The 27,735-nt window shown below is 36.8% G+C and overlaps 1 protein-coding gene across 2 annotated transcripts in view; it reads right to left on the bottom strand.

Annotated features, from left to right (window-relative positions):
• Positions 1–656: 656 nt before the first annotated feature.
• Positions 657–27,735, bottom strand: part of hat1 (histone acetyltransferase 1) — a 36,142-nt gene continuing 9,063 nt past the window's right edge. Inside the window, exons 5-11 of one of the 2 annotated variants that reach the window (XM_048192755.1) lie at positions 27,027–27,206; positions 25,672–25,793; positions 23,958–24,062; positions 22,048–22,154; positions 17,679–17,830; positions 10,110–10,230; positions 657–1,135 (exon numbers count right to left, since the gene is read on the bottom strand). In XM_048192755.1, coding sequence (XP_048048712.1) covers positions 1,122–1,135; positions 10,110–10,230; positions 17,679–17,830; positions 22,048–22,154; positions 23,958–24,062; positions 25,672–25,793; positions 27,027–27,206 — 801 coding nt within the window. In that variant the 3' untranslated portion in view covers positions 657–1,121. The remainder of the gene's footprint in view (positions 1,136–10,109; positions 10,231–17,678; positions 17,831–22,047; positions 22,155–23,957; positions 24,063–25,671; positions 25,794–27,026; positions 27,207–27,735) is intronic. The other variant, XM_048192754.1, reaches the window with a different exon arrangement.

Genomic DNA, 27,735 nt, shown 5'->3' with positions numbered 1-27,735 from the left:
TTATATGACCCATTTAAGGTTATGAGAAACATATTCAGTGCTCAAACATACACTCGTTCAAAAGTTTGGGATCGGTAATATTTGTATTTTTTGTATTTTGTATTTGTATTTGTATTGTAATTTTTTAAAAAGAAGTTCCTTATGCTCACCAAGGTTGCATTTATTTGACTGAAAATACAAAAAAATAATAATAATAATAATAAAATAAAATAACTTCACTATTTGAATATTTTCTATATTTTTTAAATGTAATTTATTCCTGTGATCAAAGCTAAATTTTCAGCATCATTACTCCAGTCTTCAGTGTCACATGATCCTTCAGAAATCATTGTAATATGATGATTCACTGCTCAAGAAACATTTCTGATTATCAATGTTGAAAACTGTTGTGCTATTTTCCGTGATACTATTTTTTTTTTTAAGGATTCTGCAATAGAAAGCTCAAGATTTTTTTTGTAACAATTCAAGCATGTCACATTTGATCAATTTAACACATCCTTGCTAAATAAGTTTTTATTCTTTTTAACTTTCGATCAGTCGCATACTTCAAACACATACTGTATTATGCATGTTTTACATAATATATCAAACATTGTTAAGTAAAATGAAGATCTTTTTATTTTAGACACATCACCAAAGAGATGGCAAATCATACATTTGAGCAATATACAAAACATTTTATTTGTTCTTTAAGGAAGTGCTTCAAAATCTACATTTTTTTACATTAAGGAAAATATTTGATGGAAAAAACATCAACTCAAAAATCTTCTTCTCCACAGTAGACCAATGCACTCAAAACTCTCATTATGTGAAAAACTGCCCATCATCTATCACACAAGTAACAAATGCAGATGTTTCATATTTAATCCCTTATTAACACTGGGTACAATGCAATAGAACAATGTGTATGTGTGTGTGTGTGTGTCTCGGTCAGTCTTTCCAGAATGATGCAGAAGTCTCCCTGTACTCAAGCCTGAGCCAGTCGCTCCAGGACTCGCCGATAATCCGCCAGCACGTCCTGGTAGCTTTTCTCCAGTTCCTCGTGTTGAAGTCTTGTGTCCATCTGGCTGATGTGAGACGCCAACTCCTCCGGCCTCAAACATTTCTGCATCTTAGACAGCTCACGCTGGTTTTTCTACACACATGGCAAAAGCGTTGGGAAAAAATACACAGGTGTCAGTACAGCGCAGGAGAAAATAAGACACTAACCAGCTCACCCGATCCCATCCAAAAACTGCCATTGAATAGAAACCCCAGGGCAAATGTGATTACATCACAGCTAAACTTCATGTATAAAAACAAAAGGGAGAGAAAGAAGGGAGAAATAAAAGAGCCGTAAACAGAAATTGAGTCTGTAAGGTTGTTGAGAGGCTTTGGCACTGAACCAAGAGTCACAAAACATGAATTCAGAAGAAAGCGCACACACAAAACGTATATAGATTTAGCATTCACATACAAAAGCATTTGCTAAACAGTGGCACCACATAGGATTTCAAGAACGAGTATCTTTACTTTTTCTGCATTTATTTTTTCTGATGTTAAAATACTTCCTACTATCACAGCTTAATTCGCAGTTGATTTCCCTGTAAATCTACTTTGTTTTTGTTTAGTTTTTTATGAAAGTTGCTAAGAGAAGGACAACTTCCACAAGGAGTTTACGTGATTGACAATTCAGACACTGTAATTCTTATATAGCAACTTGCATTAAAACAAAAAACAAACAAACAAACAAAAAACATAGCAGCTTCAAAATTAACATTTGAGGTATGATTGTGTAATTTATGTTACATGAAACAAACAGTAATGTTACCACAGAACCTCATTTTACTCGTGAATCAAAAAAGCACTATTGAAAACCCATGGGTAATTCCAGAGAGAAGCCATGGTGAATTAGTCTCCCGGGTTGGCCTACAAACTGATATCACGACTGAACAACTCTATTGTGTAATTCCTTTAGTAAGCGCTAAAGCAGTGCAGACAGTGTGTGGATGTCACGTGTCCCCGATAAGGATGTCAAACGTTTCACAAAACATTCTCAAGAATAACCTTCTTAATTCTTTTTTCTTCTTATTTTCAAACTTAAGAATATTTGGTATTCCCAAGAACATTTCTCAACAATGCTTATCTTTGTACATAAAGGGTTAGTTCACCCAAAAATGAAAATTCCGTCATTTAATTACTCATGACGTTCCAAACCCGCAAGACCTTCTTTCATCTTCGGAACACAAATGAAGATATTTTTGATGAAGATTAAGGTCATTTTTACTTTGACGTCAGAACGCCGGCATAATGAGTCAGCGTTCTGATGTAGAACCTGGAAGTGCTGGATGTAAACAAAGGGTGAGAATGACACAGAAGAGAGGATATTGTTGAATAAAGTTTTTTTTTTTGTTTTTGCGCACAAAAAGTATTCTCGTCACTTCATAACATTAAGGTTGAACCACTGTGGTCACGTCGACTGTTTTAATGATGTCTTTAGTACCTTTCTGGGCCTTGAAAGTAGTAATTAAATTGCTGTCTATGGAGGGGTCAGAGCTCTCGGATTTCATCAAAAAAATATCTTAATTTGTGTTCCCATGAACAAAGGTCTTACGGGTTTGGAACGACATGAGGGCGAGTAATTAATAACAGAATTTTCATGTTTGGGTGAATTATCCTTTTAAAGAGTGTTCTAAGGACCAAACTTAAGAAGAATTTGAATTCCTGAAAAGAACGTTCTTAAAAAGTCAAGATAATCTCCAACTTGTTTTAAATACCTGAAGTTTTGATGGTAAATGAATTTATTGTGTTGTTGCAAATATAAGCATTGCAACATAACACTAGCTATATATAACATAGCATACAACTATTTAACTGCGAGTAATTAAGTGACACCAAAGACTGATAATGTAAACAATGATCGGTCAAGATTATCCATGATGTGACTTTTTAGCTCTTGAATACTGTCTGCATGAACTGGACAGGAACTGTAACCTTAGTGACAGTGACTAAAGTAATATCAAAGATGTAAAAGTCTAAAAATGTAAAAACTTATTACATTTGAAATGACAAAAGTCGAGGCGCACGTTCATCCATCAAATTACATGACAGCAGCTTTACACTGCGTTCCAAATTATTATGCAAGTGACATATCAGTAAGATTTCAGTACAATAAACATTCAGATTTTAGTTTTTCTAAGAAAATGTTTGTTTGTTTATTTATCCATGTCTTTTTAGATAACTGGTATCAATCTCAGACAAAATAATTTGCCAGGTCAATGGAAACTCTACTTAGAGGTTGTTCCACATTATTAAGCAAGTCACAGTTCTCATGCAATATGGGGAGGAAGAAAGATCTTTCTGAAGATGAAAAGCATGAAATGGTGCAATGTTGTGCAAAAGGCATGAAAACAACTAATATTGTGTGAAAACTGAATGGAGATTATCGAATTATCATAAGATTTGTGAGTGATTTAGAGCACAGCAGAACTCGGTCAGATAAAGGCTTATTAAGGAAAGTTTCTGTCAAAAAAATTAATTGCATTAAAAGGGCAGCTATAAAAAAGCCAGTGTTGAGCAGCAAACAGGTATTTGAAGCTGCTGGTGTCTCTGGAGTCTGAAGAAGCTCTCCATGCTGGCTAGCAGTTGTGCATAAAGATGCATTTTAGCCACCCCTAACCAAACCTCACAAAGAAAACATTTACAGTGGGTTTAGAAATATATACTCAGACTCATTTTTAAATAGTTTTATTCACTGACTAATGCTGTACTACAATGGATGGTCTAAATGGATAGATGGTTGGTGAATGGCCACCACGTTCCAACAAGACTGTGACGTCAGCAAGGAGCTGGCGGGTGATGATTTGTGCTGGATTATTGGGAAGTGAGATGGAGGGTATTTAAATGACTTTTGCAAGATATGTGGAATTCATAACTGGCCATTTTCAGCTATGGTATAAAAAGGAGGATAGCGCCTTCTGAAATGCAATGCATTATGCACTATCCCATGCTGCAAAAAACACCACAGCAATAAAACTGTTTGAAAATGTATTTGTACACCCACTGTAAATGTTTTTCTTTGTGAGGTTTGGTTAGTGGTGGCTGAAATGCATCTTTACGCACAACTGTCAGCCTGCATGGAGAGCTTCTTGAGACTCCAGAGACACCAGCAGCTTCAAATACCTGTTTGCTGCTCAACACTGTTTTTTTTTTTTATAGCTGCCCTTTTAATACAATTAATTTTTTTGACAGGAACTTTCATTAATAAGCCTTTATCTGACCGAGTTCTGCTGTGCTCTAAATTGCTAACAAATCTTATGATAATTTGATAATCTCCATTCAGTTTCACACAATATTAGTTGTTTTCATGCCTTTTGCACAACATTGCACCATTTCATGCTTTTCATCTTCAGAAAGATCTTTCTTCCTCTCCATATTGCATGAGAACTGTGACTTTCTTAATAATGTGGAACAACCTCTAAGTAGGGTTTCCATTTACCTAAGTAGACCTATTTTGTCTGAGATGGATACCAGTTATCTAAAAAGACATGGATAAATAAACAAACAAACATTTTCTTAGAAAAACTAAAATCTGAATGTTTATTATACTGAAATCTTACTGATATGTCACTTGCATAATAATTTGGAATGCAGTGTAAAACTTAAGCAGGTATTTGCAGAGCATTTGACTTGTATGCACACCACAAAACTCTAAAGACAGTAGCCAAGTTAAGACAGTAAAGACAGTAGCCATGTTTCCATCCATCTATTTTTATGCAAATTTTGGGATATCACATAAAAAAAAAACACTAGATGGAAACATCAAGATGTGCATAAATTCTAAAAATGTGCATAAAAAACTTGAGCCCAATTGAGTTAATAATAATTCTTTGATCAGATAAGAAGACATGCGCATAAACTATGATGGAAACACATTTACCCCAAAAAATCCCTCAATGGGCAAAAAAAAAAAAAAAAACCTCACGTGACTTTGCCCATTAGGAGGATGTGACTGGATAACTGGACTATAGCAAACAGGACAAGGCCGAGGGCTGAGAGAATGGAGCGAGAACGGTGGTGTGATTGATAATGAGCGTCACCTGCTCGCCAGACTGGTCTCCTATCTCACGGAGGAGCTTCGGAAATAAAGGAGTTTTTTTTTTTCCTCTCTCACCTCTCTAATTTCTGTCACTCCTCATACTTCTGTCTCCTTTTCTCTTTTTCATCTGTCCTTACCCCCAGGTGCTGCAGCCAGCGCGTGTAGAGCGCAGTCTCGTGGGTACCCCCGGCCAGCGAGGGGCGATGGGGGTATGTGGCAAGCAGGATGAGGCTGAGGGCCGTGAGAATGGAGCGAGGCCAGTGGCGTGATTAATAATGAGAGTCACCCGCGTGCCCCACCAGTCTCGTATCTCACAGAGCAGCTTCGGAAGCATAAAAGGAGGAGCGACAACAGTGAAGGACGAGAGAGGACCAGGCCTGGATTTACTTTATGCTTTGTTAATGTGTGTGCGGCAGTTGTCCATGAGGGGCTGACGCTTTTACTTTCGTTTTGTGTTTATTTTATGATCATTAAAGTGTTTGAACATTCGCCGGTTCTGCCCCGTAAAAATAATTTTTTTTATAAATTTTACTGGTAGTCTACTGTATGAAGAATTTTTGGGTATGATAAGTCAGTTTACTTTATTTTGCTATCCTCACTTACATAAATAAACTATAGTGTCCTGCACCCACAAGTAAAAAAATATAAAAAATATCTAGTGTCTGAATAATTTTTGGTTTGACTGTATGTACAGTGGAACAAGCTGTAAGCTGTCAGTCAATAACTTGTGTGCGAGTTGCGCAGTGGTCGCGCTAATGTTTTATCAGAGCTGTGCACTTTCATTGACTTCTGCAGTTTAATTCTCACACTTTTTAACTCCTAATTTAATAAAACTAGCTGTGTTACTATGAGAAATGATTACCTCAAAATGTAATTCTGTATGCAGGTACGAGGAAGTACTTTATCTGAATGAAGTACATACACCTCTCTCACTTTTGCTCAGGCGCCAGCGATTACCCCTCCACGTGCCATAGGTTGCTGACCCCTGATGTAGGATAAAAGAGCCACAGTGGCTTTCCCGATTTCAGCAACTTTCATATTTATTACAGATATTTTGTGCCAATTTCCTAGGAAGTGACAATTTTGTTTTCTTGAACACATGGGAATGGAAACAGTGCTTTATTCACAAATGTTTTATGCGATATTCCAATTTTGCACATTAGTTTGGATGAAAACATTGTTACTGCTAAAATAGCTACAGTATCTCACAAAAATGAGTACACCCCTCACATTTCAGCAACCATTTTAATCTTCTCAAGGCCAATACTATAGAAATTAAACTTGGATATATTTTAGAGTAGTCAATGTGCTGCTTGTATAACAGTATAGATTTACTGTCCTCTGAAAATAACTTACAGCCATTATTGTCAAAATAGCTGGCAACAACAGTTGTATGTTTAACCATGTAAAGCCACATGTCCTATTCATCATGTTCATGTTTTTGTCTGCTTCACAGGACCATACAAATGTGTGGATCTTGTATTAGAGCAGTTCAAATTTGGTGCTTTGAGCACAATTCTCTTATACTGATCACTGGATGTTCAACATGGCACCTCATGGCGAAGAACTCTTTGAGGATTTGAGAATTAGAATTGTTGCTCCCCACAAAGATGGCATAGGTTATAAGAAGATCGGTAACACCATGAAACTGAGTTAACAGCAAAGTGGCCAGGGTCATAGAGAGAGGTTTTCCAAGATGGTTTCCACTTTGAATCAAAGAATTTGAGACCTTGTGCTGTGATGCATGAGTGCTGCCAGCATTGCTTTAGATGTTGCAGAAGTGGAAGGTCAGCTTGCCAGTGCTCAGACCATATGCCGCACAATGCAACAAGTCGGTTTGCACGGCCGTCGTCCCAGAAGGAAGCCTCTTCTGAAGCTGGCTCACAAGAAAGCCTGCAAGCAGTTTGCTGAAGAGCATGAATTACTGGAACCATGTCCTGTGGTCTGATGAGACTAAGATAAACTTGTTTGGCTCAGATGGTGTCCAGCATGTGTGGCGACGCCCTGGTGAGGAGTACCAAGAAAATTGTGTCTTGCCTACAGTCAAGCATGGTGGTGGTAGCATCATGGTCTGGGGCTGCATGATTGCTGCTGGTACAGAGGAGCTCTGCTTCATTGAGGGAAACATGGATTCCAACATGTACTGTGACATTCTGAAGCAGAACATTATGTCCTCCCTTCAGAAACTGGGCTGAACGGCATGATAATGACCCCAAACACACCGCCAAGATGACAACTGCCTTTCTGAGGAAGCTGAAGGTGAAGGTGATGGAGCGTTCAAGTATGTCTCCAGACCTGAACCCTATTGAGCACCTGTGAGGCATCCTCAAGTGGAAGGTGGAGAAGCGCCATGTGTCTAACATCCAGCAGCTCTGTGATGTCATTATGGAGGAGTGGAAGAGGATCCCAGAAACAGCCTGTGCAACTCTGATAAATTCCATGCCCAGGAGGATTAAGGCAGAGCTAGATAACAATGGTGCTCAAACATGTTATTGACACTTTGGACAGAGTTTTGACATGTTCACTTAGGGTGTACTCACTTTTTTTTGCCAGTTATTTAGACAATAATGGCTGTATGTTGAGTTATTTTCAGAGGACAGTAAATCTGTACTGCTATACAAGCTGCACACTGTCTACTCTAAAGTATATCCAATTTTCATTTCTATAGTATTGTCCCTTGAGAACATATAATAAAATGGTTGTTAAATGTGAGGGGTGTACTCACTTTTGTGAGATACTGTAGATTATATCCACGTCTTTGTAAGTTACCAAACTTTACAGAAAACTAGTTGTCCGGTTCTGTTTACACAGCAGGGTTTCGCGGTTGTGAGTCCAGAAAATGTACAGGTGTGAGTTTGGTTATAGAATGCGCTTGTAATGCATATTAAATCAGTTAAAATTAATATTAAATCAAACAATTTTTGTTGTTAGACATAAAAAATTCAGGTAAGTGTGTACTGAAAAGTTAATTATTAGTGAGTAACCCCATAAATCTCTACCTGCATACATGCACAGACAAGATGTTGTGAGAACAGGAAAATATGCAACACATTCAAAGTAAAGAGACCTCCAGAAGAGAGAGGGAGAGGCATATGGTCTGCAGATCCTGATCTATTTCCTTCCCAGCCTCATGTTTTTCACTCTTTCTTTGGCTCTGTCTTTTTGTCTGGTGTTTGTGCGGTTATACTGATGTCAGAGTTTCTGTCCTGGACAGTGTCATGATGAGAGCAGTTCTGATCCAACAGATTACCAGTGCTGGAGCTTCAGCACCAAAGCACATTTCATATCAACTTACATTATCTGCAACATATCAACTAATATCTCCACAACCTCCAAGAAGAATCAAGACACATGCAGTGAAAAGAAACAGCTAATCGAGTTACAATTTAAGTAAGATGAAAAGATAAAGACCACTGCACGGAATCTTTCGTCACAGAATTTAGCAAAAACCTCCTGAGAATTGGAAAGTTCCAAACTGTCTGACATTCCTTCTACTTTGGAACACAAAAAAAATTCAGAAGAATGTTCATTTTGCTCTTTTTCATACACTGAATACATAGAGTAACTGGAACATTTTAAGCTCAGAAAAAAACACCATAAATGAATATCATATACTGCATTCCAAGACTCCTGAAGACTGAGAATCAGGACAAAATTTTAATTTATATTCACTGAAAATACTGCTCCTGAAATCTCATTTGTGGTTGCATAATGTACTTATTTTTGGGGTGAAAATATTTTCTTTTGTGTTCCACAGAAGAAAGAAATAACTTAGAACAAAAATGAGGAATGATATTTGAAACGCAATTATCTTTTTTAACTACATAGTCAAATTTTTCTTGTTATCAGTTTCTTTAAGTACAAAAGAACAGCATTTATTTGAAATATAAATCTTTTGTAACATTATAAATGTGTTTACTGTCACTTTTGATCAATTGAATGCATCCTTTCTGAATTAATATTAAAGAAAAAAAAATTGTAATAACATTTGAACGCTAATGCATTTCTTTAAATATTTTGGCCAATTTGATAATGCATCGCCTTTTTCCTCCCATAATCAGCGCAGAAAAATGCAATAAGATTGCACAGAGGTTGTGTGGGCTTAAAGATAACTACTTAAGACATTAAAATACTGCGTCAAACTGCTCCAAATTATAACTATAACATACAAAGGCTGCAGAAAGATAACTACTGGGGTCAAAAGAATTTAGTGACATTGCACTGATGCTTAGAGGCACAGCTCCAATCCTGAGATGCACAACTGCAGCGTGTCTTCATGCAGAGAGAGCGGATTAGAGAGAGAGAGTCCGTGTGCAGGTGACTGGGTGCTGCATTCTCCCTGCTAAATGGCTTCGCTTAAATCAGATGCAAATCTGTAATAATGACACTTGTTGTGAATGGAGCTCGTGGTGTGGATGTGGAGACTGCGGCTGCCGCCCGGTGTGAGCCATTATACCCTCAAACAAACCCAGACTGAGGCCTCGGGTCCCTCTCGCTCTTAACACCGCGTGAGAGGATCACACAGGAAACGGCGCAAACTATTCACACCACTCAATGAATAAATTACGCCAGACAAAGACTGCAGAATATCACAACGGCAGCACTGAAAGAGTTTTGTTTCTGTTCATTTTTACACAGCGCACTAATATAAACTGGGCTAGAAATGTGCAGCTCTCTTTGAAGTCAAGAAATGCTTTATTTCACATGTTGTAGTTTGAGTTGTGCGGTTTGGAGAACGTTACACAAGCAGGCCAATCTTGGCAGTCGCAGTCGGGGTTTGTTTTGGCAAGACTTCACTTGTTTTGTTGATTCTTGAAATCCACGTTCAGTACATGAAGTTCAGGCTCCATTCTCTGCACTTTATGACTGACCAATCATTGCATGGGAGTTGTAGCAGTTACGCCTAATAGGTAATGCGCTATGTGTACTAAGTCAGATTGCAGACATTCTGCTTCTTAAAAGCAGTCCATCAGCATAGACAGAGACGGAGGGACCTACAGCCGACATGAACAGATAAAACAAACAAGCACACTTACTCTGTAGGGTCCATAGAGTCTTTTTTTCACCTCCAAGCGAAATTCTCTGGCTTTCTCTTCATCGCTCATGTCTGTGTTTCTGAGACGCAGAATTTCGTAAACACGCCTTGCATGTTTCTGAAAGTTAGAAAGTAAACAAGAAGCATATTGTAAAAGTTTGTTTCATGTAACACACATTCTAGCTTATCTTTAACCTAAGGTTTGGGGACAGCATCTGTAGCAATACTTTTAACTGCAGTCCTGAGCATTTAAAAGCAGAATATGTGAGGTTTAGTACAAGAATAGTACTTAATATAGTACTTCAGAGGTGAAACAACTCTGAAAGTTTAGTGATGCCATACCAATGTAATTCCTGCGGGGAGAGTTCAGTAGGCCCATAATTTTTGCAAAATAAACAGATAGGGTGATTAGGATACAAAGCTGAGCACCCTAAAGAAGTTTATTTTGATTATGACCAACTGACTGTGCGATAGTCATCCAATTTTTTTTGTTTTCACCAATAAATAAAACACGGACATGAAATATTGATTTGATATGAAATTATTTTATTATGTGAAAATAAAGAGAGCCCGGAGTGAAACGAGCACCTATAAAAGAAATGTGTGAAAACCAAGTGTGCCGCACAAGTCCTGAAATGTGAAGGCAAAAAGTTTCGATCGCCCCCAAGTGGCTGGATGCAGAATAGGTCATAAACCCGCCCTCTCCATGTAATCTAATGGGGCTTGAGACAAACTAAATGGTCAAATTACACTTCAAATAAATTTTGTCCAATGATGGTTTCTGTCATTTTATGTAGTTTTTAATCACGCTGATGTAAGTTCAAATGTTTGTTTCAAATTGATCCTATAAAAACAGGGAGACACATCATGATTGACAGTTGAGATCGACAGCTTCTCTGAGCAAAGTAGCCGCTGTGGCTATTTTTGGGGGATTCTTGGGATGAGATTGGAGCTTCAACTTTATTTCTACATTTCCATAACTGTTTATTTCACACTGACATAATGAGCTGTGCTGCAGTAAACTGTAGTTAACCAATTCTGCGGTAGTGTGGGTGGGGCCTTGATACCGCGGCTCCACTTCACGCTCACTACTGCACAGACTCGGGTTCCAAGATGTCAGCGCCATATTTGGACATTGACGTCTTTACTTCTCTACAATGGAAGAGAGTGAAGGTGCATCATATATATATATATTTTTATTACAGTCTATGGTCAAAACTGTCAGTGTGCCACAGATGCTATCCACATAGCCTAAGCTGTACCATACACAAATGCAAAACACAAAACCTGAGTCAAAGGAAGAATGTTATGCAATTTAGAAAAACGGCCTAGAACCCTCATACTAGAGTTATAATCATGTATACTGTGCAATGTGTGTAACTTCCGTTTTGCTAAAAGTCTTTTTTGTACTCATGAGGGAAAGACCATAGATGATTAGATTATGTTTCTAATCAATTAAACATGAAAAGGAAGCTTTCACTCTATAATATTTTAATACATGCATTCCAGTGAATTGCAATTATATGTCAAACCTTTAAACTCGAGGGGAAAATTCAGCAGGCAGCAGTTTACAAGTAGCCCAATTCTGCAGGAAAGCCGCAAACTTGGCAATACTGCTACTGAAATCATTTAGTGATGGTTTTAATGGTTAACGCTTGATGGTTTGTAATGTTTGTAATGGTATTTTTAGTGGAAACCATTAAAACTTCTGTGATGGTTTCTATAGTTTTTTTTTAGCAGTGTTCAATAAAGCCATGATTAATTGCTTTTGATACTTTTTTGAACCAATTATTATTGGTTAACTGTTTGCCTTAGGTCTATTTTTATTAAAAAAAAAAAAAAAAAGTATCCGATTACTCGATCAAAATAACAACTGACAATTATTTTGGTAATCAAGTAATTTGTTGATTATTTTGATGATTCATATGCTCCATTATGCTAACTGCGTCCATATGCAGAGAATAATGTCGTTTTGTAACGGTAAAGAGCAGAGACTCTAAATACATTGTACAAAATGTACCAGCCGCAGCAATTACGGACTGAATCTTTAATGGTGTCCACTTCTCTGGGTTAAAAGCATCTTGCTCTGGGATTCCCGTGCTAATCTCAGAGCAGAGAATCTGTAACCATGACTCCGAGAGGTCCACCGTACCTCACGCAGTTCCCACTAGGGTAGAATGGAGAGCCAAGCATTTTACCTGGCCATGCCACAGGCACCACCCTGAGATAATCACTCACAAACAACATGAACAGAGGGGATTGTGGGGCAAAAAAGGAGATGCTGGGTCATAATTGAAGCAGTTAAAGAGTGACCGGAGTGGCAAGAGAGAGAGGAGTCCCACAGGGGTCACTGTTAGGCCCACTCCCACTCACTACCTGCTAATGGCCCGCAGCCCTCAGAGGAAACGGATGTTCACTCCTACCTTAAGGGCATTACAAGTTGAAAACCCATCAGGAAAAAGCCATAACCTCTGTGTATAAAAATTTTCTAGAATTAATTGTATAATTACTTGGCCTTACTAGCTACAGTATAAAGCACCAGAAAAGATTTAAAGTAAGTGCTCAAAAACAAGGCAAAAATAGGGCTGGTAATATTGCCAAAAACAACATACAGTATGAACTGACTTTTTTAGATTTGTGTGGGGTTTTTTCAACCATACAGCTACTGTTGGCAAGTGGATTCAAAATACAAGTAGTAAAATATAGTAAAAAAAAAAAGTGTGAAAAAAATGTGCACGTTTTCCCAATAAATTAACATAAGAAAGAAAGACAATTATCTTTATTATTATTTTTATTACTATTATTATTTTGATATGCATCAATAATAATGTATAATAATAAACAGTCCTAATTTTGATAACACTTTACAATATGGTTCATTAGTTAAACAGTAGTTAAGGTATTAACTAACATGAACTAACCATGAGCAACACATTTGTTACTGTATTTACCAATCCTCGTTAAAGGTGCAATATGTAAGCATTTTGCAGTAAAATATCCAAAAACCACTAGGCCAGTGTTATATATTTTGTTCACTTGAGTACTTACTAGGAGTGGGAGAAAAAAGAAGAAAAAAATAGATGCGTCACGATTCTCTCTCCAACAATTCTGATTCGATTCAGAGAATTTCAGAATCGATTCTGAGCTTATAGTTTTTATTCAGATGCGCGATGAGGCTGAGTGTGCTTTAGAAACACCCGTATTCTGTTTGCTTCCAATTCCTCACACCCATACACCACTCGAACCTTTCGCAAAATACTCATTCATAAAGTTCAGAAAGGTTGAAGCGAATAACAAAGGACATTCGCGGGCTTCATTGCACAGGATGGCCCATGAGAGACGCGCGCTTTGTTTGATGTTACACATGCAGTGCGCAGGTCTCACCCGCTGGTATTTTCCTTACAAATGCTCTGCGAAGTCATCATGTATATCGTTTGGAATGCAGTGGACTTATATATTTAAAATATGAAACTCAGAAGACTGCTTTCAATTTCAAATGCTGACGCGCGCTTTGTGTAGAGTGCTCGGGCATGCGTGTAAGTGATTTAATGCACTTGCGTCTCAAAATGGTTTTATGATGCAAAATTAATCTAAACACAGCCAGGTATGTCTTAAGTGAATAAACGGACAGGACAAACCACATTACTTCTTATATTTCAAGTGCGTGAATGCAGCTCATCTCCCGCTGTCTATGATGTCATAGTAACAAACAATCAAACAACAGTAAAGATGAGAAAGAAAAACCACCAAAGACTATAGAATAACACAAGACGTGTCACTCGTATTGTTTTGAATGGGAGAATGTGTAACACGCAATATGGCGGAATAAGTCCCACCTTCTAAATAAGAGCCAATCGCCGACTGGTAAAGTCATCCTGTCACTTCAGCGGCCGTTAGAATCACCGGTTTCTATAGAAACAGTCAGACTCGCGCCTCCGAAGAGACGTGCATTTAGGTCTGCGCATGCGCATTAGCTTGATCAAGCCTGAAAAATACAGATTTTTGTCATGATTCGAGCATTTAGAAACTAAATTTATGAGCCGGTTGTTGTTAAGATTTCATTGGTGATTTCAAATATGATTGCATGATGCCCAGGATGCCCAAGAGGCATTTCAAAGATGGCCGCTGAGTGAAATGACTTGTCTTAAAGGGACTTTGAAACCACTCGCAGTTCTTGAATGGAAAACGTTCAGATAATCTTAAATACTGAAAGCACTATTTGTTTATTGCTTGTAATATGTTTCTTTGCTCCTCTTTTTTTATTTGCTACTTGCTTGTATGTTTTAAAGTTATAGCCTAGGCTGTTTAAAATTATTAAAAAAAAATTGTTTTAATTTTTTTTTTTTTTCAATTTGTAATTATTTTAAAAAGAAGGCTACTTATAATTACTTATGTAAGGATATGTAAATGTAAGGATTTTAAGATTTTCAAGTTGGTAAACTTATTAATGAATTAATAAAAAAAATAAAAAAGCAGATCAAAAATCATTTAGGAATCGGATCGTGAGGTGACTAAAGATTCCCACCCCTAGTACTTACAATATCCTAAATGTTTCCAACTATTTGTAAATCTTGAGAAAATTGCAGTTTTAACCAAGGCTCCGGGACGTGTGAGGAGTCTCCTGTTCATTTGCGTCATACCCGCGTTACCCTCGGTTTCCGGTTTTATTTAGTAGAAACCATGGAAACACCAAATACGCTTTAATATATTTTTTATCAGACAAGGGAAAAACTGTTTTGATATATTTATAGACAGAAAACGAATTATTGTTATATAGCTCAACACATTTAGTCTTATTGTTTAAATCTAATTTTCTTGATTTTTTTGCGAGTACCATGCTTTACCACGCCTCAGAGAAAAACACTTTTTTTGTCAAGTAACATAGCATAATCAGATGCAGCTTTATTTTTAGTAACAGTAATACAGCATTTTCTCCATCACTATAAGTGTGAAAAAAAATTTTTTTTTCCATTTATCAACACAAGCCATCCAATATTTAATATGATATTCTAAAATCTATCTTACTGCAGTGTGTCTCAAACAAGTGTCTCACAGCAGCCGCCGAGCGAACGCACAGAGTAACATTATAACATCATTTTCAACACTCAGATGTATCTAATATGATAAACAGAGCTGCGTTACCTCTTACTCATGACCAGAAAAGCAGAAGCGGCGACTGTGTCATAATAAAAGTTCCTCTACTCACGGCGTGTGTTGCGCAATTGCTCCAGCTCCTCATTCAGCTCCCACAACACTCGCTCCTGCTCTGCTTCATACTACAGTAACATTAATAATCGCATCCATGAACATGATTTCTGCCCGAGTCCTATCCTGATTATTTTCCACCGGCTGTGAGGTGGAGACCACATGTCCCAAGATTCTGTGCTCAAACTTGGCGTCATCAAGCTACGCCTCTGTTTTGAATAGGCCTCTAGCGACCTCCAGCGAACAGAAAATATTACATATTGCACTTTTAACATAGGGCTGGACAATAATTCAATATCAATATATATCGCAATATTTTTTTTTTCGATAACGGTGATATGATTTTTAAACACATTTCCGGTATTTCGATATATACATGACTTGAGGCGCAGCCGTTAGAAAGAGCAGAACGCGATTGGCTATTTGCGTGATGACGTACACCACAGAGACATGCAGCCACCAGCCAGTGCTCAGCAGTTGTACGCTAAGACCAAACGAGAACGCGGCAAGTTTTACAAAATGAGTACACCTGATGCAAATGCGACGGAACAAGCTTCCACAACTTGATGAAAATATGTGTGCATAACCACACCGTGCTGGTTAATATTTGGTGCAGGAGATGTGTGAAATAAAAACTTTAAACACGGATACTTTGTTCTGTATGAGCTATGTGTCACGTGGCTAGTGTTATTAAACTCATCGCGGAGCTCCGCGCTGAAACCGAGCATATGCGCGCTCCGCCTTTATATCATAAAACAATCGTATTTTTCATGTGTTCGTATTCAAACTCCAGTTCTGACCGCATCGCGAGCAAAATACAAACACACGTGCTGTGCTGAGGTAAACAGCCTACGGCTTGCGAATTTGAACGCAGCTAGAGCAGGCAAAAGTGAATGAACAGCACTTTTGTGACATTTGAATTCTCCGCTGTAATGCGATCTCATGCGAACATATTTTCCATTTGTGCTGGTAGATTACAGCAAAACAATCCACTTCCGAGAGAAGTGATGCTTCATGCATAATACTGCAATTATAATCTTATGCATACTACAGCGCAGTGATTGGATTAAATGAGCTTTATGTCATGAATATATATGTCGAGATTCGCTCGAAACGGTCTACGTCAGCATATTCGACCATGCCCATACTTGGGCCGAAAGTACACGATTACGTTAGATTTTGTGATGTTGCTCCGACTCAGCTTTTCAAACAGGAAGACAGAAATCGCTCTGAAAAATGCAAAAATAACTATTTTTCACTTATTAATAACATTGAGTACCTTTAGTGTTTTCAATGATGTGCAGCCTATGCATATCTGTTTACATCTCAAAAAAAGTGTTTTGGGGTTTCATGACCCTTTAAGAATAATAAAATCAGCCTACGTTATAGTTTAATGTTAAAGATATTAATATTACTAAAGTGAGTGAGTCTTATGTTTATTTTTATGTTTGTTGAAGGCTAAATACAAATAAAAGCTGAACATAAATTTATTTGTACTGTTTTTATTTCTAAAATATTATATAGTTTTATAGGAAGAGATTTCATAGATTTGGCAAATTCATTTTTCAGACGTTTGTAGGTACAGACATCCGTTGTGGCCGTTCTTGGCAGTTTTTCTGAGGCTATTATATAGTTCATATCGATATCGGAATTGTATCGTATCGACCAAAATTAAGAATTATATCGTGATATAAATTTTGGCCATATCATCCAGACCTACTTTAACATTAGTTAATTAAAATACAGTAGTTCATTGTTTGTTCATGTTAGTTCACAGTGCATTAACTAATGTTAACAAGATTTTAATAATGTATTAGTAAATGTTGAAATTAACATTAACAAAGATTAATAAATGCTGTATAAGTGCATGTTAACAATATTAGTTCATGTTAACTAATGTAGTTAACTAACTAATGAACTTTATTGTAAAGTGTTACCCATATTTTTTACTAAAACATTTTAAAGCAGATAAAATTCTATGCATGAACTGTTGGGAACATTTTTAGAGACGATCCCAAACCACTGATTTGATTCACTGAAACATTGAAACACAACACTAAAAAATTATTCAAAATATTTAATCAGTTTTTTAAAACTGAGGTGCTATTCAAATATCTTGGTCTTCATGCTCTTGCGAAGATAGCCTACTGGGATGGTCTTAGAAAATGTAATAGCCAAATCGCATTAAAATAATAAATGTCGTGCATAACAAACGTGCTCGTGTGTGATGCAAGTTTGAATCCAGCTTGTGATTTAGTGTGTCTTATTTCCACCTCTTCTTCTTATGTTTTTTTCTCTTGAATATCGATATCACTAAAAAGGCAAAATCAATAAAGTAAATAAACCAGCAAGGGATGTTACCTTGTTGATCTTGAGTTTTTCTCTGGCCTCAGATGCCATCTCTTCACTGAAGCCCTGAGAGAGTTTCTCATTGGAGAAAGATGGCAGAGTCAAGCACAGCTTCACCAGCACAAAATCTCTCAGCTTCACATAGTTTTCAGACGGATCTTCCGCTGCAAAGCAGACAGTTGTGAAATGTCAGTCCATGAGTCTTGAGAGTTTCCATTTGGTAAAATACAGTATTAAGATACTGACGCCAGACAAACACAACCTTCATAAAAACACTCATTATATGCTGAATACATCATTGGAGACAATTAAGCTAAATGCATGTTTACTCTGGTAATCAGGGGAAACAAAGAATTTACTGAATAAAAAAAGACTGGAGAGAAAAGACAAGTTACACAATGTAGATTAGGACTGGGCAATGTATTTAATGTTTACAATATATAGCAGATTCTGGCAAAAAAACAAAACAAAAAACAAGAACAAGCTAATATCATGATTTTAATGCACTTAATACAGACGCAGTATTAGACTATACAAATTTGGGAGTGTTAAAAATGTCTTAATATATTAAACTTCAGAAGCAAAAATGGCATTAGAGTCACTAAGCTTGACTCATTTCAATGAATCGGTTCAAACTGATAATAAAATTTGAATTGTGCATCATAAAAAAAATGTTCATGGAAGTGCCTAAATGGTATTTTATGAGCAAAAAAATGTTTTAGTAAAAATATATGAAAGGTAAATATTGCTGTTTATTACCATGTACAGTATGTATTTGTTAAATTAGTGTATGATTGATATAATTGATTAACTATTACTCAGCGTTCATTAATGCAAATATAATGTAGAAATAAGAAGTAGCAAATATTTGTATATTATTTTATATAATGCTATACTACACAGCCCTTGTATCTCCTCCCTTGTAAAAATGAACAGACATGGTAAAATAGTGCGAGCTGGGTAGAGATCTGGTAGTGTGGTTCTCTCTCTCTCTCTGAATAATTGTGTCTTTGTTGAGGGGGTGAGTGAGTGAGTGAGTGGCAGCATGTGGCCAGCACATTTCAGCAGCAAACTGCCAGCAATTAACATCACATCCCTTCACCTCCCCAAAACTGAAGGCAGAGCAACTCAACAGCAACAAATGCCTTATGAAAGGAAATTCACAACACTTTGCCCTTTCTCCCTTTCAAACACACAGAATATCATTAGAAAAGCTGTGTGACCATACATGTCGGTTTTCTGAACACACGCTCTAATGGTACTAGGATTTACATTCATTTATTTTTAATCAGATAAAACCATTTGCAAAGGATTTCCAAAATCAAAATAAAGAAAACAACATGATAAATTATAATCAACTGTATTGAAACTTTTATGTTGTCATTACATACTGACTGCATTAATGCATGTAAATGTTGGTCAATCAATATGGGTTTCTCATGTCAGCCGCAGACCCAACCCAAAAGTGTGATGAGAACCCTGACGCAAAATGGAGACTGACTTGATATTATTCCACTTTTTACACAGCTACTTGTGAAATAAATAAATAAACATGAAATATAGATTTGAGTAGAAATTATTTTATTATTTGCGAATAAAGAAATTAATCCATCATAGCTATATAAAAACAAAATAGTTGTGCTACTACAACGGTCAGCGATGGTTCAGCGAGATGTGTATTAATATAATGTATAATAACGGATAATTAAATTATGTTAGGGCCAAAAACTGATATGATAGCCGATATTATAAATCTATACTATACAGTTATGCTATACCATTTGAACCACTCACATTTTCTTTCACATTTTATCATCTTTGAGGTTAGTATTGTGTGGGACAAGTTACGAGTCAAAAGATAATAGTTAGTAGGGCTGTGACGAGACAGTTAGCTCACGGGACAAGACAACATTTTTAAGAAATATTTTTAAGAAATCCTCAATGACAAAATTTGTGACTAAAAATAGTCTGCATCTGCATTTGAAATGTTTTAACTAATCATCTTGTAATGAATGTAATTTCAGTTGTACTTTCTGAATATGAATTATCATATGCAGTAAAAGACAATAATACTAAAGCACTGTAAAAGGTTTTGCCACAACGGACTGCTTCTCTCCTGTATGATTTCATATGAGTCTCTTCAGACCTTACTGTACATGAATTATGAGCTTCTACAACTTTTGACCTCTGAAAAGTTGAATAGAAATACAAACAATATAAATAAAATTTATAACAGTTTTCTTAGTGCAAACAATAAGTGCAACCATAATCAAAATATTCTCTCAATATTCAAAGTGCAAATATAGACCAAATTTTTCTTCAAGCATGATACAGAGCTGAGAGATGGTTACAACTACACAGCCCAGCCGATCGATTTCATATTGGGAGATATGTGCATGCATCAGAGAGCCGCTTTCAAAATACGGGGTATTAAAATTGAGTTTGAATGTGCGCTTGCGTTTTACTTTCACTTTGCGCGTTCTCTGTGAATAGGGAGAGGCGGTGCTGAGAGCGCATTCTACAAGATAAGATTTATCAGACGCTTAGGCTCTGTTGTTCAAGGAATCCTCCGCCACGGTCTTGTCAGTCATCTCGTCAGCGTCGCTTACTCTTGTCATGGGATCAGTGAACTCTGATTCCTGCTGCACTACGTACGACTCTGTAAGCTCATGTTGGATGAGCTGGATGGGACTGAAGCGACCAATATCCAACTGAATTAAATGGATTTTATGTCTATAAAAAGCAAAACGACAGTGGAGGCATAATGTAAACGCAGCGGTGGCATATTCTATCCTAATTTCACTCTCACACTCCGTCATGGCAATATCGCGAGACAGCTTTTCACCTCGACGAGAATTTTTGACAGATTTTAATCTCGCGAGATCTCATCACACCCCTAATACTTAGGATAAGTCCTTTGTTCAAATGTTTAGTTAAATACACACTGCAACTAAATTAGTTTGTCCTTTTAGTGCTTAATCCTGCTCTGTACACACAGAGCTCAGTAATTTAAGGCAGTGACAACCACATTTACACATTCTACACAGTGTATACAGAACCCAAATTAACTACTACCTGTTAACATGCACATTTAAATGTGCAATGTGAAAGAGGTACGAGTCTTGGCCCATAAAACTAAATAAATCTAAAAGCTTTATATTGAAAACAAGACCACCAAAATATCATTCATTCATAAAATTTCCTTCGGCACTCAGATGTAGTTTTCACACAAAACTACCTACGCTGCATGCTGTGCATGTGTCAGACTGCTGACATCTCTGCCTAATGCGGGACAGTACTTAGTGATTTTTTTTTTAATTGATAAATGATAATTAAACTATGAAACAGTAATACTAACCATCTGGAATTTTATAGTGGTTTCTTGACAAACCGACGGTAGTTGGATGGTAGTTTAGTTAAACTTGCCGAACATAAAATAGTGCATAAACAAAAAAAAAACAAAAAAAAAACTAACCAGACCTAATGCGATAAGATTCCAGCGACAAGCAATTTGTCTGTCCACACCAGGCGTGACATGACTATGACACATTGCAAAATCAATCAAAAATCACAGCCAATCAGAAGAGCTTGTGGGCAAGCTCTCTGCAAGCACACCGCATTCGCATCGAAATGGATAAGCATATATATATATATATATATATATATATGAAATATGAAATATGAAATGAAAATTCACTCACTCATTATTTTAATCATGTTAAAATGGTTTATATATATATATATATATATATATATATATATATATATATATATATATATATAAACACCATTTTAACATGATTAAAATAATGAGTGAGTGAAGCTATCTGTGTCATAGAATACACATGTCCACAGTTCAAACGTTAAAAAAAAATTTTCAAGCACTGAGGTGAGTTATCCATTGTCGCTTTCATTATGGCTATAAATGTCATGCAAAATGATAGTCAAACTCAGATGCTTTTAACATTAAATAAAGCACATAAACAGTAGCTGAGAAATAGAAACTTTCTAAAATAAAATCATTGTGTATCGTCGTCACGGCTGATTAGGACAAAAACTCTGATTAACATAGAAATGATACCTATTATCATGTGATAATCATCACAATTTTGGGATTGAGTCATGTTCCGTACATGCATGAAATTATAATTTAGGGGATTCACTCCGGTATTTAAATGCGGTTGGCTCTCCTGAATCTTTACATTGTGTATGTGACCTTTAACTCTTTTAAGTATGAGAAAGAATAGTAGTGATCCTGTCTCTGGCAAACAGCACAAGTAATAAAACATAAAATGCTAAACAGGGCATCTAAGAAGGAAAAATAATACTAGCTTAAAACAGGACTCAAATGTTTAATCTAGGCTTCAATGTCCACTCATACCTGTGATGTCCTGTACTTTTGCAGATGTGCAGTAGTATCGGTGGACTGTCTCTAAGAGCTGAGCACCGTGGCCTTCTCCCTGGAATGGTGGTAAGATCAGCATCTGGCTACACATACAATACAAAAGCTTCAGTGACGCTGCACAGAAGTGCGCGATGATTAGGCACAATACCAATTTAAGGTTAGAGCTCTTGAGCCTTTGAGCAACTGTTCTGAAAACACAGAGCCCTGTTACAACTCTAGCACCCTTCAGACACACACTATACTACTGGCTTTACAGAATCTACTGAAACTGACATTATAGGCAAGAGGTTTTGCTTCAAAACCATCATTCAACAACATCAAGTTACTGACAGTAACAAAACTGTTAATCACACCAAAAGTACCAAAAATATCCTTAAAAGATTAGTTCAATTCAGAATAAAAATTTCTTTATAATTTACTCACCCCCATGTCATCCAAGATGTTTATGTCTTTCCTTCTTCAGTCGAAACAAAATAAGGTTTCTGAGGACTTTAACTACCACCAACGGGTTGAAGGTCCAAATGTCAGTTTCAGTGCAGCTTCAAAGAGCTCTACATGATCCCAGACGAGGAATAAGAGTCTTATCTAGCGAAACAATCGGCCATTTTCTTAAAAAAAAAATTAAAATGCATATACTTTTTAACCACAAATGCTCATCTTGCACTACTCTGTGATGCGCACACATTATGTAATCATGTTGGAAAGGTACCGATCCAGCGTCTACAAAGCGAACATGCAAAGACCAACGCCCTTTACAAAAAAAGGTAAAACAATGATGTCGGACGATTTTGAAGTTGGAGGAGAAAATAAGATTTTTTGCCCTACCGCGGTACTTCAGTCTAATGTCACGCGTGACCTTTCCAACGTGATTATGTAATGCGTGGTGCATCGCAGGGCAGTGCAAGATGAGCATTTGTGGTTAAAAAGAACATACATTTTTATATTTTTTTTTAGAAAATGGCTGATCGTTTTGCTAGATAAGACCCTTATTCCTCGGTTGGGATCGTGTAGAGCCCTTTGAAACTGCAATATGGACCTTCAACCCGTTGAACCCCAGTGAAGTCCACTATAAGGAGAATAATCCTGGAATGTTTTCCTCAAAAACCTTAAATTTCTTTTCAACTGAAGAAAGAAAGACATAAACATCTTGGATGACATGGGAGAGAGTAAATTATCAGGAAATTTTCATTCTGAAGTGAACTAATCCTTTAAAAAGTACCAAAATACAAAAAAAAAAATCAGAAGTGTGTTATGATAATACTGAGATATATATTGAATTATATTTGCAATATTACCAAGTGAAAGAGTGATTAGACACATAACCTGTGAAATAAGCATCAAAAGAAATGGAAAGCATTTTCTCCAGCCTTTCAAAAGTTGATAAGTCTATTTATTTGACTTATCTGATTTGTTTTCTATGCAGGATTATATGGTTAGCTGCAATTTATTATTTGCATTTTGTATGGTTTTTCCCCTGCTGTTGTCCACGATCCTATCAGAACTCATTTTGGGTCGCGACCCACCAGTTGAGAATTACTGATAAAGACTGCCTCAATTTAGCAGTTGAAAATGTTCTCAAATACAGTAAGCAATGATATCATCCGTCTGCGAAAGGTTATATCTGTTCATTCATCAGTGGCCAACGTAATGAAACGTTAGCACGTCTTGCCAATCAATACATTAGACTCGTTTTCAAAACGAGCTTTTGGGTGGGTGATGCTGAATTGGTTGGTCTTATAATACCCAGTGAGGGGCTGGCACACAAGAGATGCAAGATGGTAATTTGGGAGTTTTAGGGACAAGGGAGAGAGAGATGTGTAATTTTCTTTTCCTTTTTTCACAGAATAAAGCAGCAGATAGCGGGCACGTGCTTCCTTAGTAATTACCTGACACGTGGTCTGGTTTTGTCTGGGTATACGTAGTAATTATACACTGTCATGTAGCCAACTGTCGCGTAAAGGGTCTCTCCATCCTTATTGTACTTTTCGAATCTGCAAGAAAGACAGAGAGATAGAGAGAGATGACAAAGGCAGGCAGGTCAATCGTAGGCACGCTCCCATGCACCGAACCCCCCATCGTCAGCGCGAGCGCGCTGTGGAGGGCCAGTGGCCTGTCGCTGCACCTGCTGGAGACACTGAATGCATTATGCACTTAATTGGTGCACTGCAACTTAGAGCAGAGAGGCAGGCATCTAGCCTCTTCACATCACTCCAGTCCATTTGCCCATTGTCTGTTTTAATAGGTGCCAAAGCAAAGAAAACACAGGCAGAGTCCCCTTCACTACCGCTGGAGACTTCATTCAGCATTTCAAAAGACAACAACATTCAATTCAGCCTCTTGGCCTGACTCAAGAAAGAAAGAAACACAAGAGCAAAGAAACGAGACAAACAACACAAAGGAAACTCTTGCCAGATCAACAATTTGCTTCAATGCAGGAGAAAATATAATTAAAGCAGTCTGATAATTGGCCCCACAGGCCCCACAAAGGAAGGAGAGATGTAACTGGGCCCGTTTGGATGCTTTAGACGTGTGCGCGTGTGAGAAAGACTGAGGAAATCACTGTTCAGAAAGTTACTGTTTTCTATTAATTGACACTACATTCTTATCGGCACTCGCTCACTTTGTGAGAGCACTTGATTTCTATTTTCATTTATCAACTCTAATCACAAAGTTTTTGCAGACAACTTTTTGAATTTGTTATTTACCCACCCTCACGTCGTTCCAAACTATTCTGGTTACCTCTTGACTTCTATTGTAAAAAACACTGACACATTTCTCAAATTATCTTCTATTATGTTTCAAGAAGAAAGTCAGTCATGCACGTTTGGAACGACATGAGGGCGACTTTTAATTCTTGGGTGAACTATACCTTTAAGTCCTATTGTCAGTATCTGTGACATGGTGAATTACCACAGTTAATAATTTAGATTTTACACTTACAGTAATTTAGACTTACATTAATGGACATACAAAACAAGTCTATGGGGCAAGATATTCAAAACAGAAATGCAAAGTTTGTTTTATTTATATTATTTTTTTTTTTTAAATATAAATTATTCTGTACATAAATGCATGTAATATGATCTATAAAGTCTAAAGGCTCATTCACACCAAGGACGATAACTACATGTTTCTAAAAATCACTCTCAGCATTAAAGAATAGCAATTATAAAGATAACGTTATAACGATAATCGTTGGAATTACTTTCAGAACTATTTTATTCAGAAAATGAACGATAAAAACATTGACAGCCAATCAGATTCCATCCTGCTGTAAAGAGCTTGAGCATTTTAAGTGACAGACAAGCATGCAGTTAGAAACTGAACGATATCATCTGCTGGTGTGGACATTAATATAGTTATCGTTCTTGGTGTGAACGGGCCTTAAATCATCTTTTTAGTAGTGGGACTACAGTTCAACAGTTCTACGAACGTCACAGCTGATTGTGAGTTACCAACATAACTTATGTGAGCGGATGTAAACATGTTCTTGCCTGTTACAGTAAAAGCAATTTTTGCAAGTGTTTTCAAACTGAGGAATGAGGGATTATAGTTTAACGCTGATACAACATAAAGAATCTGTGAATCTTAGACACTCACACAAGGAAGAAATCCCAGCGATCATCATCCACGTCGATGAAACTGGCCGTCTCAATGAACCACATTAGAAATGTCTGCAAGCGCTCATGGTACTCTCTGAACCCTGGACATGAGATATCCACCTGAAATCAAGAAGAGCAGATAAAATCCATGGTGTGTCCACAAGGAATTGTGCTAGAACTTCATTAAATGTTCGTTAAAATGTGTAGCGGGAAAATCAACATTAGTAACGCACCAAAATTTCAGCTGCCAAAATTTTTAGGACCAAAATAGTTTTGAAGGGACGAAATCATTGAACTAACATCTATTTCGTGCACACAACGTGGATAAACTAGAACAGTAAACGTGTCAGCTGTGTGGAGGGCAAGGTTGACAAAACAAATTTCTCGATTTTAATCAATACTGATATGAATTCTTAAATCTCAACCTCGATCTTTTAGTCCATGCTGTTTTCTGTTGATGTGTGAACAAAAATATTTGAATATTTGTCCAATAATCGCAATAAGCTTTGTGTTTTGTTGCTTTTAATATGAACAAAGTCTCAACTTTCAAATTTTGTTGATTTTATTACAAAATTCAAAGGAAAAAAAAAATGTTTTGGCGCTCTGTATTACGGCGTGACAGATCGCTCGCTGTAGCCACATCAGTTCAAGCGGGAGCACGGATCAAGTGCATGTAAACTGATCATCTCTTCCTCTTTCTTTACTACTAGTAAACTCAACATGAATGAACATCAGAAGGTATGTTGAAGTATACAGAAAGACTTACTAAAATGTATAATGCCTCATGTAATCTCTCAGTGTTTCAACTGTGGAAAGACGTCAATAAAACAGCTTGTTAACAATGTCCTGTAACATTATTTACCTCAGGAAAGCTATTTTATTTGAGCGTTGAATATGAAATAAATTTGATTAAGTAAATGATTATTAAAAAACTTCATATTCATTTTCTGATTTGAATGTCGGTGTTTCAGTAAAAATCATTTAATTATTTAAAGAATGTCTATATTTATATTCTATATTTATTTTAAAAATATATTTTAAAATAAGTATAAAACAATAAGACATTTTCGGTTTTGGGTCCAAGGCATCCTGAATTTTTGGTTTCGGTCCAGAATGGTAGTAATACAATAACAAACCAATAATCCAATAATCTCATTCAAGTGCAACAACTTTCTCCACTTCTGAAACTTTTCTGTTGATGTAAAAACGTGAGCAAGAAAAAAATAATAAAATTATAGCCCAACACATAATATTCATAATCCACACACTGCCAAACCATATTCCAGTTTGAATGCTGAATGACATTGCCAGCAGTCAAAGCAGTGACTCAACATGCAGTGGGAAACTCTGTACCTTGTGAATATGGTAGGTGAGATCCTCCCCTGCCTCCACATTGTGAACTTTGTAGGTGTGTTGCAGGCTGCCAAAGGGTTTGAAGTTGGCCTCTTTCTCCAAGAGAGAGATGAAGTCATCGGTGTTGCAGCAGAAACCAGCAGGAATGATCTCTCTGATCTTACCCTCCACATCATCTGGCTGAGGACAAACACAGAGAAAGAGAGAGCAGGCTTTAAACGGCTAACTACAAACATTTCATCAAATGAAAAACTACCTGCATTTGCAATGGGAAAACAGCAGTTATGTAAGAGAGACCAGTGTATGTAACAATTCAAACAAAAGAAACAAAGCAAAGTCAATATTTAAACCTTCAAGAATCACAATTAAAGAACCGTGTGAATCTAAAGTCACACTGAATTTTACTCAATTAAAAAATACTAAACAGAATGTACATGTGGTAAACAACTGTGTTTAAATGAACAGATTTCTTTTGAAAGAAGTCTCTTATGCTATCTATTTATTTGATCAAAAATTAAGTATTAAATATTGTGAAATATCCTTACATTAGGGTTGTCAAACATAACGGTACTACAAAACAAAGTTGAGTAGAGTACCGTATGCCTGCTGATAGACGCTGCTTTCAAATGCTCTCATTCATGTTTGTTTGAGCTCTTTCTGTATAAAGCAAAGGTTTCTAATAACAGTGTGTCTTTACAAGAATTGTGCA

Source organism: Megalobrama amblycephala, linkage group LG6 (assembly GCF_018812025.1).
Source record: "Megalobrama amblycephala isolate DHTTF-2021 linkage group LG6, ASM1881202v1, whole genome shotgun sequence".
In the NCBI taxonomy this organism is placed as follows: domain Eukaryota; kingdom Metazoa; phylum Chordata; class Actinopteri; order Cypriniformes; family Xenocyprididae; genus Megalobrama; species Megalobrama amblycephala.
The sequence above is the reverse complement of the archived record's forward strand: the minus strand, read 5'-3'. Positions and strand labels throughout refer to the sequence as shown.